The 15,870-nt window shown below is 35.8% G+C and overlaps 1 protein-coding gene across 5 annotated transcripts; it reads left to right on the forward strand.

The window, feature by feature from the left end:
- The first annotated feature begins 286 nt into the window (after positions 1-286).
- On the forward strand, positions 287-15,659 carry LOC142519094 (protein CHROMATIN REMODELING 4-like). 5 transcript variants are annotated; one of them, XM_075622001.1, is made up of 11 exons: positions 287-948; positions 2,153-2,362; positions 2,704-2,805; positions 2,910-3,680; positions 4,568-4,672; positions 4,796-7,672; positions 8,153-8,310; positions 8,822-8,936; positions 9,809-9,891; positions 12,910-13,555; positions 13,639-15,659. In XM_075622001.1, exons 2-11 carry the CDS (start codon positions 2,177-2,179, stop codon positions 15,415-15,417), a joined length of 6,822 nt encoding a protein of 2,273 aa, XP_075478116.1. In that variant the 5' UTR covers positions 287-948; positions 2,153-2,176; the 3' UTR covers positions 15,418-15,659. The 5 variants fall into 5 exon arrangements, with proteins under 5 accessions (XP_075478116.1, XP_075478117.1, XP_075478118.1 ...); XM_075622002.1 differs by having other exon boundaries at positions 287-942; XM_075622003.1 differs by having other exon boundaries at positions 287-772.
- Positions 15,660-15,870: the final 211 nt, after the last annotated feature.

Below are 15,870 nucleotides of genomic sequence, written 5' to 3' on the forward strand. Positions count from 1 at the left end.
CGGTAAACGAGTCAAAACACAATTCTAGTATGTAGAGTCTCAGTATTGTCACGGATCGTAAAGACTAATGATGTACAATTATAACCATATACTTTTCTTCTCGATGAATGATAATCATTTGGAAAATTCGAGAGAAGATAGTAAGATGTGAGTTATTTGATTTCAGTTAACTTCTCACTTGATTCCGTATGGTTGGTCTCAATACAAGAAAATCAAGATGGCTCAAAATTATGACATCCCATATTGATATTGGTCTCTATACGCAAGACTTTTAGACCAAGTAACGATGCAAAACAATCAGACCGTTAACGTTCACAATTCACATCAAATCTTTTCAAGATCATACGTAGCTACAGTTCGTGTGATGGGTTGAAGTTTAAATATGCAGTAAGAGCCAATCAAATCCAATAATCCAAGTCTCCACCACCAGCTCACCGTTGCATGTTACAAACATAAACGGAGAGTTTATGCACGGAAACGGAAAGGATTTGAAAGAGAAGTACTCGAGGGAATGGGTTTTTCGTGGAAGAATGAGAGGGAAGAAGCGCAAAACACGAAGGAGAGCGTGAGGAGAAGGATGGCGACAGGCGTCCTGTAGTTCCACGTGTGGGATCTTGAGTGGACGAATTCTAGGCTCGCTCCCCACAGCATACATGTCAGCGTGTGCAAATCCCCAAAGTCCAATGACCCCGGCGAATCCGTCGCAACACACAATACGATACATTAACTTTCTCTCTCTATCTGTTTATTTCAAGTGTCTGCCCGGCCCCGTGTATTCTCTCTCTCTCTCTTCTTATTCTCGTTTCTCCGTGCTCGTATAACCTAATACCCTTTTCCCTCACTCCACTGCTTCCTCTGTTTCGATCCTTCTGTTCGCATGAAGAGATAAGACAGATTGGGGTTGTTTTCAAGTTTTTGTTGGTGTTTTGATCCATTAGCAAGGTTTTGGTTGGTGATTACTTTGTTATGGGATGTTATTCTTTCTATTTTTCTGACAAGTTGAGCTGAAGCTTTTGCATTTTGCACTTTGTTTTTCATGTGGGCGCTCTTATATATTTGCATGTTATGGGTTTAATTTGTAATTGAGTTAAAGTTGCGATCTTTTTAGTGTATATAAATTATAATTGTGTATGTTTCTTTAGTAATGACATTCGATTCTGGGTTTCTGTTTTAAGAATTATTAGTGTTTTTTGATCAAGTAGTTTTGATCTTCCATGAACGGAACGCACGATTGCATATCATGTCTTGAACATAAACCAGTCCATTTATAGGTTTACATGAAGAAAGCGTGTTCTATATATGCATTCTTCACAGATTTTGATTTACCCCATGATCAAATTTTGTCTTTGCATGGAAGTTCTTTTCACTGTATATTTCCGTTTCCATTTAGTTTTCAAGATACGCTATAAGTCATTTAACTTCGACCGTGTATTGAAATTGAAGAAGTTAGACATAGGTTCTACATTTGCAATGGGCTGTGTTGCTGTTTCTTATTCTTGATGAAGCATATAAATCTCTGGTGGCAGTTTATTTTGGAAAAAAAGCATAGTGATGAAAGAACGTATGAATTCTATTGGTAACTCTTGGGTTGAAAAATGAAGGCAGTTGTTATCTACGTCAGGAAAACCAAGAAAAAGGTTGCTTAGCCAGAGTGATACATGATTTTTAGGGAAATAAATTTAGAAGAGAGAATCATATTGGCCTCAAGAGCTATTCGTAAAAGCATGAGTGGTTTGTAAATAGCATGTCTATTTATAAAACGAAACTTGCGGTCTATTTAAGAAATTTATATTGGCATCGATAGGTAGATTTATTGCCTTTTCAGTTCCTACAATTGTCATTCTAGGGTCATCTTTTAGTCCATAATCCCTTTGGTTTAAACACGATTATTTGTATATTGGATTTTACTGCCAGTATTTCTTTCTTCCCCCACTTGTTTTTTTCTCTCTCGCTCGGGGAGTTTGAGCTTGTAATATTTACTTGATAACTTTGTTACTTGCCACCACATTGCTTATGAGCGGAGTCTAATCTTAATGCCTAACCTAATTTCTACCTGATTTTATGGCACTCACCCTTCAATTTTTAAGCTTCTTTCCTCAACTCATCCTTTCTAGTGTTGACTACATTCTGACATTAGTGTATGCAAATGAAGGAAAACATTTCGAAGCCTAGTGCAATGCTTGACAGAAACTGGGTGTTGAAACGTAAACGTGGAAAGCTTCCAGTGGGTAAAGTTAAGCCTGGTGATAGAGAAAAAGGTTACAAGTCTTTCAAGTTTCCATCCACGACACTGTCGAAGCTTGAACTGAAAGAGCATGCTAGTTTAGATGGATGTTCTGGCAAGAGAAAAGGAAATGATGGGGTGAGTATTTGAATTCAATGTTTTCTATCTCTTGGTTCAATTTCTAAGAGTCAATTTCTGAAGCGGTAAGTGACACAAAATTGAACTGGTTCTTTCCAAATGGGGAAATATATGCTTTAAGAAAATCATTGCATGCTTAATTCAGCACCCCATTTGGCTAGTTGTCTTTTTTGGTATTTTTCTGAATTTTTTTACCTTAGTTTTGTTTCCCAGCTATTTATCTCAGTTTCCTTGACTCATGTCACTCTTATGTATTAATGGCACTAATTGGACTTGGATGCTAGAATGTGTGAGAGCTTGTGTGCTGCTTATGACATGTGACTCACTTTTTCTAATCTCAGTATTATTACGAGTGTGTAATTTGTGAACTTGGTGGAAAGCTGCTGTGTTGTGATAGCTGCCCCCGCACGTATCATCTTGAGTGTTTAGATCCTGTTCTGAAGGTATGTTTGCTCTGTGTTTGTTATCTTGACAATATCTGTGTAGGGATTCTTTTTTTTTTCCATTTACATGCAATAACACATCATTGATTTCTTATCTTCTCTAGCGTATTCCGTCGGGAAAATGGGTATGCCCAATGTGTTGTCAGAGACATGCTTCCCTGGAGTCTGTGAACCATCTGGACCCCATTTCAAAAAGAGCACGAACAAAGATAATAATTAGAAGGTCGAAAACTGAAACTGAATCATCTGCAACCGACAAATTTACTAAAACATTTGAAAGTTCTGCAGTTGGGAAGAAACACAATTCAGATAAAGGAAAATCATCCCTTTCTCGTTGTGGCCAAATATTTGAACGTTTGGAGAGTTCGTCCAATGATGTACACAATAATCATCAGAATCATATGGTTCAAGATAGTTCAATGGATGATAGTTCTTCTTTTTGTGGCATTGATAAGAAACTAGAAGAATCCCGTTCTCATAAACGAGCAGAGAAGCCAGCGATTCCTGCTGAGGGATCCTTATCCTTGTCAAAGGAAAAAAAATCAACTGCGAATGTGGAATCTTCTGAGATGAAACCTGAAGCATCATCCGAAAAATTATCACCTGAAAACAAACCTGTCCTTGCATTGGAAGCTGCCAATCGAGTGGCCCAAAAAAGAAAGCACAGAGCTTGCTCTCGTAATAATGATAAGAAGCATAAAGTTGGCAAGGCCAAATCTGGTTCTGGTACTTATAGAAAAGGTCAAGGGAATTCCACACACCCAGGGGCTTCAAAATCCAAGAAAAAATGTAAAACAAATGTCCACAAGACTAGTTCAACTTCATTAAGTCAGGATAGTGGCAAAAATGTCACTGATATCCTACCAAAGGATGAGGTCCTCAACTTCCTTCTTGTTTGTTCTTAACAATATGAAGTTATTTTTTTATTTTCGGTTGATGGGGCATCTGATGCTGAAAACCTGTAATTTTAAGATTTTCACTTTTAATTACTGAAATACCCTTAAATTTTTAATGTATTGTTAGGATGGTGTCACTGCTTATGTTTGTTATTATCTGCTTGATATTGTGATACGGATTGGAAACAACTGGAATTTTGGTCCACTCAATGGCAACGAAATGAAGATATTCGTTAGTTGGTCCTACCCAAGCTTTTTTCGTTCACGAAATTACACACTAAACAACGTTTACAAGAATGAATCTTTCATTAAAATTATGACCTGGTGTAGGTGAAGGGATATTTTCTTTGTTCTCAATAAAAAAGAGGTGTATCAGAAAATGTTAAAAAACCTGTCGTGAACTGTGAGATTAATGACCTGAAGCGGTTTTTTCATCATTTGTTGAAGAGAGCCAAAGAGTTTGGTTAATTTGCAGCAAGTAAATTCAGGCTCCAGATCTCATTTTGTGATGGACTGCTGAAACCTAAATTGGACAGGACCAAATCAGTTGGGGGGATTTTTTATTCTGTCAACATGCTCATAATCTGGTTTATAATTGATTGGTCTCGAAAAGTTTCTTCTTTTGTTGTGTCTTATTTAGACCTTCATTTGTGTGGGCTTTTTATGTTGTTATTGTTGTGGTTGCTGTCTCTATATATTCTATATTGCATCTTCATCTTGTGAATTGCTCTCATCTTCTACACTGAAGCTCTGTGGTAGTTGTTTATGATGCCTTTTCTATACATTTTGATATTGTGATCCGATCTTTATCTGTTGAGTTTACTATGAATATTATTGTTTCCAAGATTTGGATTCGTTGTTTACAGGTGATTCCTACGGTAGCAGCTCCCTATTCACTTGAAACACAGGAAGCAGAAAAAATTACAGTTAAACATGCAGCAGATGAAGAGCGTGTTCTTGAAATTCAGCAGGTATGTGTTGACAGGACTTGTTCTTAAGAGCATGATGTTGTTTTGCAGCACGTCTTGAACCGTGCCTTTAATTTAAAAGTTTCACCTATGTGTTAATCTTGTTCATCATTTTTAACTTATCAGGTGGATCGGATTATTGGTTGTCGAGTTAAAGTTGATAACAGAGATTTTGTTTGTGGTGCGGCAGTGATCAACAAAAATGAGGCACTTTTAGGTGAATCGTTGGTTGCAGAAGATCTTAGTACACTGTCTGAGGAAAATCCCTGCTCTGAGATGCCTTTGGATGCAAAGGAGTTCCTTATTGGGAAGACATTTGTTGCAGAAGATCCAATTAAACTGTCAAAGGAAATTCCCAGCTGTGGGATGACTTTGGATGCGGTTGGTGATGGAAACTCAGGAGAGGACCATCAGGATGTTGCCAGCTGTTCCGTTGGAGCAAGAAACTTAAAAATTAATATGAATAAAGGCAAGCTACAGGTTTACAGAAGAACGACGACCAAAGAACGTAAAGAGAAAAGTTTGACAGATTCTCTTAGGAGAGACACTAAGGGTTCTGATTCCATGGTGGTGAATAACAAAAAATATAGTGACAGTAACTTGTGTGTCGGTGCACCAACTGATGAGGTGGTTTCGGAGGTTGAGAAGAGTATGACAATCTTGGAGGCTTGTGACAATAATGGTGGTTTGAAGGACAGTCTCACCTCTGGAACTTTAAAGAACTTTCTTAATCATTATTTGGATGAAAATGGAAGCACAAAGGAGGAAGAAAAGGTCACAAGATTGGGCATTGCTCCCAAAAAGAAATTCCTAGAGTCTCGCTTGGTTGAAGCTGGATCCACCACTGTCTTGTATGAGTTTTTGGTGAAGTGGGTTGGGAAATCTCATCTTCATAACAGCTGGATTCCCGAATCTGAGCTGAAAACTCTGGCCAAACGAAAATTGGAGAATTACAAGTCAAAGTATGGAACAGCTTCAATAAATCTATGTGAGGAACAATGGAAGATTCCACATCGGGTAATCGCTACCCGGTCCTCCATTGATGGATCAAATGAAGCATTCGTAAAATGGAAAGGTCTTCCTTATGATGAATGCACTTGGGAAAATATTGATGAACCTGCTATTGCAAAGTCATTTCACTTAGTTGATAGGTTCTTGAGGTTTGAACAGCAAACCTTGGAGAATGAGAGTGCCAAGCTTAATTCAACACGAGACAAAAATGACTTCCCACCAAGTGAGGTAATCAATCTCACAGAACAGCCTAAAGAGCTAGTTGGAGGTTCTTTGTTTCCACATCAGTTGGAAGCATTGAATTGGTTGCGAAAAAGCTGGCATAAATCAAGAAATGTGATACTTGCTGATGAAATGGGGCTTGGAAAAACAGTGTCAGCTTGTGCTTTTATCTCATCATTATATTTCGAATTTAAAGCTAGACTTCCTTGTCTGGTTTTGGTTCCTCTATCGACAATGCCCAACTGGATGTCAGAATTTGCGCTGTGGGCTCCCCATCTCAATGCCGTAGAATATCATGGGAACACAAGAGCTAGAGCCTTAATTCGCCAATATGAATGGCATGCCCGTGATCCCCATGGAAAAAACAAACCATCTTCTTACAAATTCAATGTTCTCTTAACTACTTATGAAATGGTTTTATGTGATTCCACATATCTACGTGGAGTTCCCTGGGAAGTTCTTGTGGTTGATGAGGGTCACCGCCTGAAAAATTCTGGCAGTAAGCTATTTGGCTTACTGAATACGTTTACGCTCCACCATCGAGTACTGTTGACTGGTACTCCTCTTCAGAACAATATTGGTGAGATGTACAATTTACTCAATTTTCTGCAGCAAGCTTTTTTTCCTTCTCTTTCTTCATTTGAGGAGAAATTTAAAGATCTAACCACCGCAGAAAAGGTGGAGGAACTTAAGAACCTTGTTGCTCCACACATGCTCCGCAGGCTTAAAAAGGATGCCATGCGGAATATTCCCCCTAAGACTGAACGAGTGGTTCCTGTCGAGCTATCATCAATTCAGGCAGAATATTACCGTGCCATGCTCACAAAGAACTACCAAATATTACGCAACATAGGAAAAGGGGTTCCTCAACAATCGATGCTGAATATTGTGATGCAGTTAAGGAAGGTTTGCAATCATCCTTATCTCATACCAGGCACTGAACCTGAATCTGGTTCACTGGAATTTCTTCATGAAATGCGAATAAAAGCTTCAGCTAAGCTGACTCTGCTGCATTATATGCTTAAATTTCTTCACAAAGAAGATCATAGAGTCCTTATTTTTTCACAGATGACCAAGTTACTTGATATCCTTGAGGATTACTTGACTACTGAATTTGGGCATAAGACATATGAGAGAGTTGATGGCTCTGTTTCTGTGGCCGATCGGCAAGCAGCGATAACACGTTTCAATCAAGACAAGAGTAGATTTGTGTTTCTTTTATCTACGCGCTCTTGTGGCCTTGGCATTAACTTGGCAACTGCTGATACTGTAATTATATATGATTCAGATTTCAATCCACATGCAGATATCCAAGCTATGAACCGAGCGCATCGAATAGGGCAGTCAAACCGACTTCTTGTGTACCGGCTTGTTGTCCGTGCTAGTGTTGAAGAGCGTATATTGCAGCTTGCAAAGAAAAAGCTGATGCTAGATCAACTTTTTGTGAACAAGTCTGGATCACAAAAGGAGGTGGAAGACATCTTAAAATGGGGAACGGAAGAACTTTTTAGTGATTCATCTTCGATTATCGGAAAGGACGGTGACAACCACATCAATAAAGATGATTCAGTTATAGAATTAGAGCATAATAATAGGAGGACTGGTGGGCTTGGGGATGTATACAAAGACAAATGTGCTGATTGTAGCAATAAGATCACATGGGATGAAAATGCCATTTTGAAATTGTTGGACCGCTCAGACCTGCAGTCTGGTTCAGCCGATGATAATACTGAAACTGAGCTGGAGAATGAAATGCTTGGTTCAGTGAAGGTGAAAACTGTTTTCTGATTTTATGACACCCTGTTACCTTTTTCTTACTAAGTATTTCTCTGTAAAACCAGAATTCCAATTTGTTTCTTAAATATAATCGTTACGGTTCGAATGAGTATATGCACTTCACCACATATGTTAGGATATAACTTTATTACAGAGTTACATAAATGAGTTGAATCATTTCGTTGGATGCTCTTAAGGTACTTTAGCATCATATTCGGAAAAATGATTTTCTTTCTTTTGCTATCTCATTTCTCCTCTTTCTTCAATCATTTGTCAATGTTGATATGTTTCACGTTTATAGTTTCTTGATTAAGTGTGAATAAATCTCGTGTCATTTCATGGTTTTTGGATCAATGCTGAAAGTGCTCTTGAAAAGAACTCACGTACGTAGGATTGCCACTCTAATAACGGGGAAATGGTGTTTTGATTTAACTAATACCCTTGTTTCTCACTGTTTCTCCTTTTTCCTCTCAGTCTCTTGAATGGAATGATGAGTCCACAGAAGAACAAGCTGGAATAGTGTCAGGACCTGTGACTAATAACGACAAAGGTGCGCCAAGTTCTGAAAATAAAGATGATATATCTGTTGGCGTCATTGAAGAAAATGAATGGGATAGGCTACTGCGAGTTAGGTGGGGAATTCTATCTTTTCTCACCTATTTAATCATTTTGCATTGTGCTAATGAACCTCTGCATCTCATTCTTTAACAGAAAATGTTTTTATGTTTTGAATTTAGTTGAAATATTAATGAAGTGAGGCTTTAGAGAGAATTTTCTGAGCTTCATATAAGTTAATTATGGAGCCACGTGAATTCAATTTGTTTAGGGATAAAAAGAAAAACTATCAATCCTTGGGGGTGCTTTATGTGTATTGGGTTAATTTTGTCACCAGTAATATGAGTATCCATATGTGATAACACTGAAAGAAGATGGATTTATGTGTTTCCCTGTATGAGTTTGATTCTTATTCAGTTAATCTTTCTTCATTGACAATTGTATAGCCTTCATAAATTGTAAGTACCCCTTAAAATATCTATATAAATTTGTGGCATGTGTAGATGCGACTGTAGAAAGTGTTTAAATTTGAGTTCCCTACATTGTGGGATAGGTTTTAGTCTTAGTTGTTGCTCATGGGTTTTGTAGATGGGAGAGATATCAAAATGAGGAGGAAGCAGCTCTTGGTCGAGGAAAACGCCAGAGAAAAGCTGTTTCATATAGGGAGACATATGTCACTCATCCTATTGAAGCAGTGACTGGAGTACTCCTTCTTTCTCTCTATTTCACCCTTTTTTCTATCAATTCATCTATTTATTATATAATAATTCAAATTATAATGTTTCTTTTTATCCATGCACATCCGTCTATCACCTGTCTGTTGGTGGAACTTGTCATTTTTTATGTGTTTTGAAGCCCGAGTTCTTTATTAATGATTTGGAAGCATTAAAGTAAACCTCTGCACATAGACGTCGTATTTTTTTAAAATTCTGGTTATTCAAGTACATTTGTACTTTGTCATCTTTTGACAAATTACACCTCTGCACGTATATTTCATGTATTTAAAATTCTAGAAATTCTGTTACATTTGTACTTTGTCATCTTTTGATACAAGTTCAATGTCTAATAATAGTATCTGATTAAGCCTTGCTTTGCATATGTTTCAATATATTATAGGCTTATAGCTTTTTTCAATGGGGAGACAGCTTCCAGTAATCCATCCAAACTGGGCATTTGTGGATTGAGATTTTTAATATTTCAGAGAAATTCCTCAATCAGACATTAGTGCACTTTGAAAACTAGATTGCCTTGGTTTTATCTTGTTAGGAGATGGTTATACTTCTTTTTTGTGTTGTCTTTTCTGAGAACTTTTGATCTGGTTCAGATCTTGTTAACTTTTGCCTTTCTGTTCATTTAACCTTGTTTGGACAAACTGTTTTGATTTAAAAAGAAAATAAAAACAAAATGTTGCAAAATAGAAATTGCGATGTTTGATAGCCTCAGTTTTATGAGCATTAGTTTCACCTCTTATTTACCTTCTGTTAGAATATCTTGATTTCTTATAATAACTTTCATTGTGTCAGCTATCTATTAGATTTAGTCATATCTGAATGGTATCTTTTATAATGTGGTAAGAATGTTACCGGGGAAGAACCGGAGCCTGAACCGGAGCCTGAGCGGGAGTACACACCAGCTGGACGAGCTCTTAAAGAAAAATAGTGAGTTGCACTTGATATTCATTTTTCAGATTTTTGTAGCTAACTTTTCTAGCACCAGGAAGATTTGGTATTCTCATAATTTTCATTTATTGAGCCTTCTGAAAAGAATGGTTTCTGGAGAACACGGTTTTAAATTCTTATTATGCTTTAGATATGATATCAATGAGTGAGTATAGTTGAAGAGGGTAGAGTAAAAATTAATAGTACATAGGTATTGGGGGGGGGGGAGGGGGGGCATGGAACAAACTCTAAATTAGAGTGAATTGTGTTGCTTTATTTGTAACACTGCCAGAAATGGACAGGAAAACATGTCTTTATCACAAACTCCAGATAATGAATTTCCCTTTGTCGTGAACCCTGTCAATGAATTGAATAACCTCTTACTTTATGAAGTAATGCATTTTATTTTTGTATACAAGCCATCGCCCTCTGAAGATAATTAAGACAATACTAGAAATTAAACTCCTATCCCAGAAAAGGGTGATGAACTTTATTGGTTCAAGTCTTTTGCATGCATTTTATACTAAGTAGTTGATTTACATATTTGAATTTTTTTATGGAGTTTCATTTGAGCTACATTATGCAAAATGAAAGCATTATACAGGATAAAAGTTGTAATTACAAATTTGAAACTCTCAAGAAGTGTATTTAATAGTAAGATATACATTTATAATGAATTGTGTTGCTTTATTTGTATCACTGCCAGAAATGGGCAGGAAAACATGTCTTTATCACAAACTCCAGATGATGAATTTCCCTTTGTTGTGAACCCTGTCAATAAATCGAATAACCTCTTATTTTATGAAGTAATGCATTTTATTTTTGTACACAAGCCATCGCCCTCTGAAGATGATTAAGACAATACTAAAAATTAAACTCCTATCCCAGAAAAGGGTGATGAGCTTTATTGGTGCAAGTCTTTAGCATGCATTTTATACTAAGTAGTTGATTTACAGATTTGAAATTTTTTATGGAGTTTCATTTGAGCTACATTATGCAAAATGAAAGCATTATCTATATACCTATAAAAGTGTGGATACTTGAAAAGTTTTCCAATTGTGAATGAACATAATTACCTTTCACATGTTTTCTTATTTTCTATCAAGTAACATATGTGGTAATTTCACACTTAGTCTATTAATTAATAATTAATACTAATTAACCACATTTTATGGTTATGGTTTTGTGTTCGCGAGACGGTCTCATGAGTCGTATTTTATGAGACGAATCTCTTATTTGGGTCATCCATGAAAAAATATTACTTTTTATGCTAAGAATATTACTTTTTATTGTGAACATTAATAGAGTTGACCCGTCTCACAGATAAAGATTCGTGAGACCGTCTCACAAGAGATCTACTCTTTGCGTTTTTGACTTTTTACCCTTGTCTTTTTTTCGTTATAATATTTAATTATGTCGTATTTCATTTTATTTCATTTTAAAAAAAACAATATTCCATTCTATACACATATAAATATGCGGATTATTCCAATTGTAAACGAACGTGTGGGAAATAAAATTGAGTTATATTCATAATGAAATGACCCATTATAAAGTATATAGATTTTTAAAAAGTGTGGATCATTGGTTTATTTTCAATCCAATCCAATTGTGAAAAGACACAAATCTTCCTTATTAATAAAAATCCAAAAACTCAATAAGGATATATATATAAAATTATAACAAATTGATAATGAATTATCACTACAATTACATTGATTGTAGTAATTTATATCATTTCAAGAATAAAATGTAACTCCTAATTAATTTTCTCAAATAATTCATCTTTATACTACCTTTGAATGTTTTATCTTTTTAATTTTAATCCTTATAATAAATATAAATTATAATGATCATTAATTAACATCTGTCAAAGTATTAAAGCTTTTACATATGATATTTTAACATTTTTATTTATTTTGAAATCAAACTAACTAATTTAACAAATACAAAAAATAACATTTTTATGCAAATTTATTTCTTTGGTTATATTTCAAATTTTTATGTGAAAATCATACCAATAGTTTAAAATTTATATTTAATAATTATTCTATGAGTTTATTAGATTTTATTTGATATTTGCCATATAATCTTATTTAAATGTGTATTTCATTACATATGTTGATTTATTTATTATTTTAAATTTTATTAACAAGAAATTAATAATAATCGATGTAGTTTATAAAAAATAGATTCTGATATAAAATTAATTATCTATGATATAAAATTCTAAAAATAAAAGTAAAAAAATTATGTTGATGTTTAAATATTATGAGTTATATTTTACTATCAATATTATTATTTCATTAGTTTTGATGTTGTTTTGATGAGTTAGTCACGATAATTTAAATTGATAATTGTTTATCGTTAGTGTGCTTAATTAATGTAAATTATGATTTATATATTGATAAAGTCCACAATTTGATTGATTTTTAGTTTATTATGTCTTATACGTGGTATTTGGATATATTTTTTAAAAAAATTATTTCAGTTCATTTGGTTCTATATATTATGCTAATTATAATTTATTATATATTATAAAAATAACAATTTGAATTTTAATTTGGCAAAAGTTTGAAAGTAAATTATATAAGTTCTTAATTAATTTATTCGTCTAATATAACAAGAGATTAAACTCAAATAAATAACAAAATGATTCAAGTTTTTTTTTAGAAAATCAATTTTTTTATTTTTATCATATAATTGTTATTTACGTACATCGGACGTGCTTCATGCTAGTCCATGATAAAAGTTGTAATTACAAATTTGAAACTCTCAAGAAGTGTATTTTCGTGAATCGTGGATTCTTATGTATTCTATTTTGATCTATAGCGGAGATCACATCTCATATTTCTGCAATTACTCGTTAAAATTCATGTATTTTCTTGACTAACAGCTCTATAGTCGTATATACGTGCTATTTACAATTTTGGAGATTTGTCACAGATATAAAAACAGTGATTGACGACTCCCTTATTTTGCTCCAGATTTTGATAATTATGTTGTTTGTTTAAACAGTACCAAGCTTCGTTCTAGACAAAAAGAAAGATTGGCCCAAAGGAACATGAAGGGGTCATTGGCACAGCTTCTAGAGTTGATGCCTCAGTTTCCACCTTTTCATTCTAAAGAAGGAAAAAAAATGGAGGTGTCAGTTCAACCTGTTGAAGAAAAAACTCCATATACTGAATTGGAAGATAACAGTCATGGCCAAATGATGGAACCAAATAGCATGACTGACTCAAACCTGAAGCTGGGAAGAATGTCCAAGCAGAAATCTTATTTTCTTCTGCAACGTCCTGTAACATCCACTGGCCGACATATGTCTGAAGTTTTAACGACCAATGACCAGTTACAGGACACATACTCCATTGATATTTTGAGGCATAACTTACCACCAGTAATAGGATTATGTGCCCCAAATGCTCCTAAAAGAATGGATCCCTTGCAGAGGAAAATGTCAAAATCCTACCAAAGACAAACCAAGCTAGGGCTTGGAGTTGAGTTCACAATGAGATCTACTTGTTGTCCCTCTGGCATGTCAAATGAGATGACTGTTAATGGTCATGAGTCAATCCCAACCCGATATAAATTTCCTGATTTTTCATCCCGAACTTCTCAATTTCCATGGAGTGATGTCTCGGATATGCATCTACCATTCACTCCCGTGAGTTGTACATACCACTTTCATGCATATATTTAGTCCTGAAAAACTATAGATTTAATCTAACTTTTAACTTTCATTTGCAGCATTCATTTGCAGCATTCATTGATAAAGCACCTGCAGATCATTCTAGGAACTCTGGTGCAATTAATTCTGATTTCCAAGAAAAGATGCTATTGCCCAAACTACCGTTTGATGAGAGGCAGATTCCTAGATATTCAATTTCCGGTGCAAACTTGCCGTATATGACTCCTGACTTGTTCCCAAGCTTATCACTGGGATCTAGAGTTACAGACACAAATGATGGTGTCCGTGATCTTCATCTTCCCATGTTGCCAAATCTCAAATTTCCACCAGATCCACCCAAGTATAATCAACAAGAACAGTTATCTCCAGTATTGGGCTCAAGTCAGGTGCCATCTACATTTGCATCATTTCCTGAAAACCATAGGAAGGTTCTTGAGAACATCATCCTAAGGACTGGATCTGGATCATCAAACAGCCTTCTGACGAAGAAATCTAAAATAGATATCTGGTTGGAGGATGAACTTGATCATCTATGGATAGGCGTTCGTAGACATGGAAAAGGAAGATGGGAGGCAATGTTACGTGATCCAAGGTTGAAGTTTTCAAAATTTAGAACTGCTGAGGATTTGTCAGCTAGATGGGAGGAGGAAGAACTCAGGATTTTGGATGGGCCAAGACTTCCAGGACAAAACTCTCTCAAGCCCCTGAAATCTGAGAATCCTTTGTTTTCTGGAATTTCGGAAGGAATGATGGCACGAGCACTGCACGGAGCTTGTTCAGATGGGATGATGACAGGGGTGTTGCACGGAACAAAATATGAGCCTTTGAAATTCCAACCACATCTAACTGACACGAGACTTGGTCTTGGTGGTCTACCGTCTGGGCCACCACAATTAGATCCATCTGATCCAGCACTTCCAACTTGGAGTTCAGATAAGTTCCCAATTTTTTTTTCCAGGGACTTTTTCGGAGGAACCATTCAGGGATCAGTTGTTTCCTCTAGCACTCCTAATGAGCCACCCTTTATTCTGAGTTCATTAGGATCGATTTATTTGGATTCTCATGGATTGCAGCAAAGGGAGAAACTAAAGAATGCAACTAGGATGGGGATGATGCCTGACCTTCATAACATGGGAAACAGTGAACCTGTTGGTTCTCCTCAGGTTGCTGGCTGTGAGAAGGTTCGAAATTATTCGGAGTCAAAGGGGAAGGACGAAGTTGCTAGATGTACTTCTCCAAAAGACAATTTACCTCACTGGCTTAGAGAAGCTGTGAATGCTCCTGGTAAAGCCTTCGAACCTGAGCTGCCTCCTGCTGTGTCTGCAATAGCACAATCTGTTCGAATTTTGTATGGGGAAGGTTCTTCCAAAATACCTCCATTTCTTGTTCCTGCTCCACCTTCCCTAAAGCCCAGGGATCCTCTGAGCGTTCTGAAGAAGAAGAGAAAGAAGAAGAAGAGGTTGCATGCATCTAATAAGTCCTCTCAGGGTATTGTTAATAGCTTTCCTGCTAACCATGATATAGAACATGTTGGATCAACTTCTGTTGCAGGAAGGCTGGAGCTCTCAAAGTCAGGGGTTTCTGGATTCCCCTGGCTTGATTGTAATCTTAACTTCCCTCCTCGTGATGACAAACTCGGTCCTTTTTCCTCATCAGTGATGCCAACTGCTTCAAAGAAAGCTGTTGTATGCTTGTCTCCTTCACCTGAAGTCCCAGAATTGGCTGGCTCTCATGTTGAACCTGGTCCACCTCCTGCCATACCCCCAGGCTTCATTAATAGCTCGGTTGCAAAGTCAAGTGAACGGAATGGGAAGCAAAGGAGGTATCATCTGTGTTGAAGAGCAGCGCGGAAGTGGATTCGGACAAAACACAGTATGACGTCAGCTGATCGAGATTAGATGGATGCCGGTAATTGATTGGAGTTCTGATTCTTTTTATGTGTTACATTTTTGTAGTGCACTTTTGAGGTATTTGTGTTTGTTATATGTCAGGTGATAGTTGTTGATTAAAGTATTTATAGTCCTTGTAGATCTCTTGGGCATTCTATTGTAGTTGTACCCCTATTTTTTTCTTTAACTAGGAATGATCACGTATCGCACGTGGGTGATTAATAATGAAAAATATAATAACGAGATTTAGATAATTAATAATTTTTAAAATTGTTTGAATAACATCTTGTTTATTAATATTTATTAATCTAAATATATCAAAACACAATAAATAAAAATACACCATGACGATAAATCAAATATATTCACTTATTTATATAACATTTTTCAATTTGTATGATT

This window comes from Primulina tabacum, chromosome 11, assembly GCF_025594145.1.
Source record: "Primulina tabacum isolate GXHZ01 chromosome 11, ASM2559414v2, whole genome shotgun sequence".
Classification (NCBI taxonomy): Eukaryota; Viridiplantae; Streptophyta; class Magnoliopsida; order Lamiales; family Gesneriaceae; genus Primulina; species Primulina tabacum.

What these genes read in the sequence shown, in the direction of transcription:
- LOC142519094 (XM_075621999.1), top strand. Translation starts at nt 2,141, where the DNA reads ATGCAAATGAAGGAAAACATTTCGAAGCCTAGTGCAATGCTTGACAGA. An exon ending in GTTTAGATCCTGTTCTGAAG is followed by an intron (nt 2,806 to 2,909) that starts GTATGTTTGCTC and finishes TATCTTCTCTAG; the next exon opens with CGTATTCCGTCGGGAAAATG. An exon ending in ATATCCTACCAAAGGATGAG is followed by an intron (nt 3,681 to 4,567) that starts GTCCTCAACTTC and finishes CGTTGTTTACAG; the next exon opens with GTGATTCCTACGGTAGCAGC.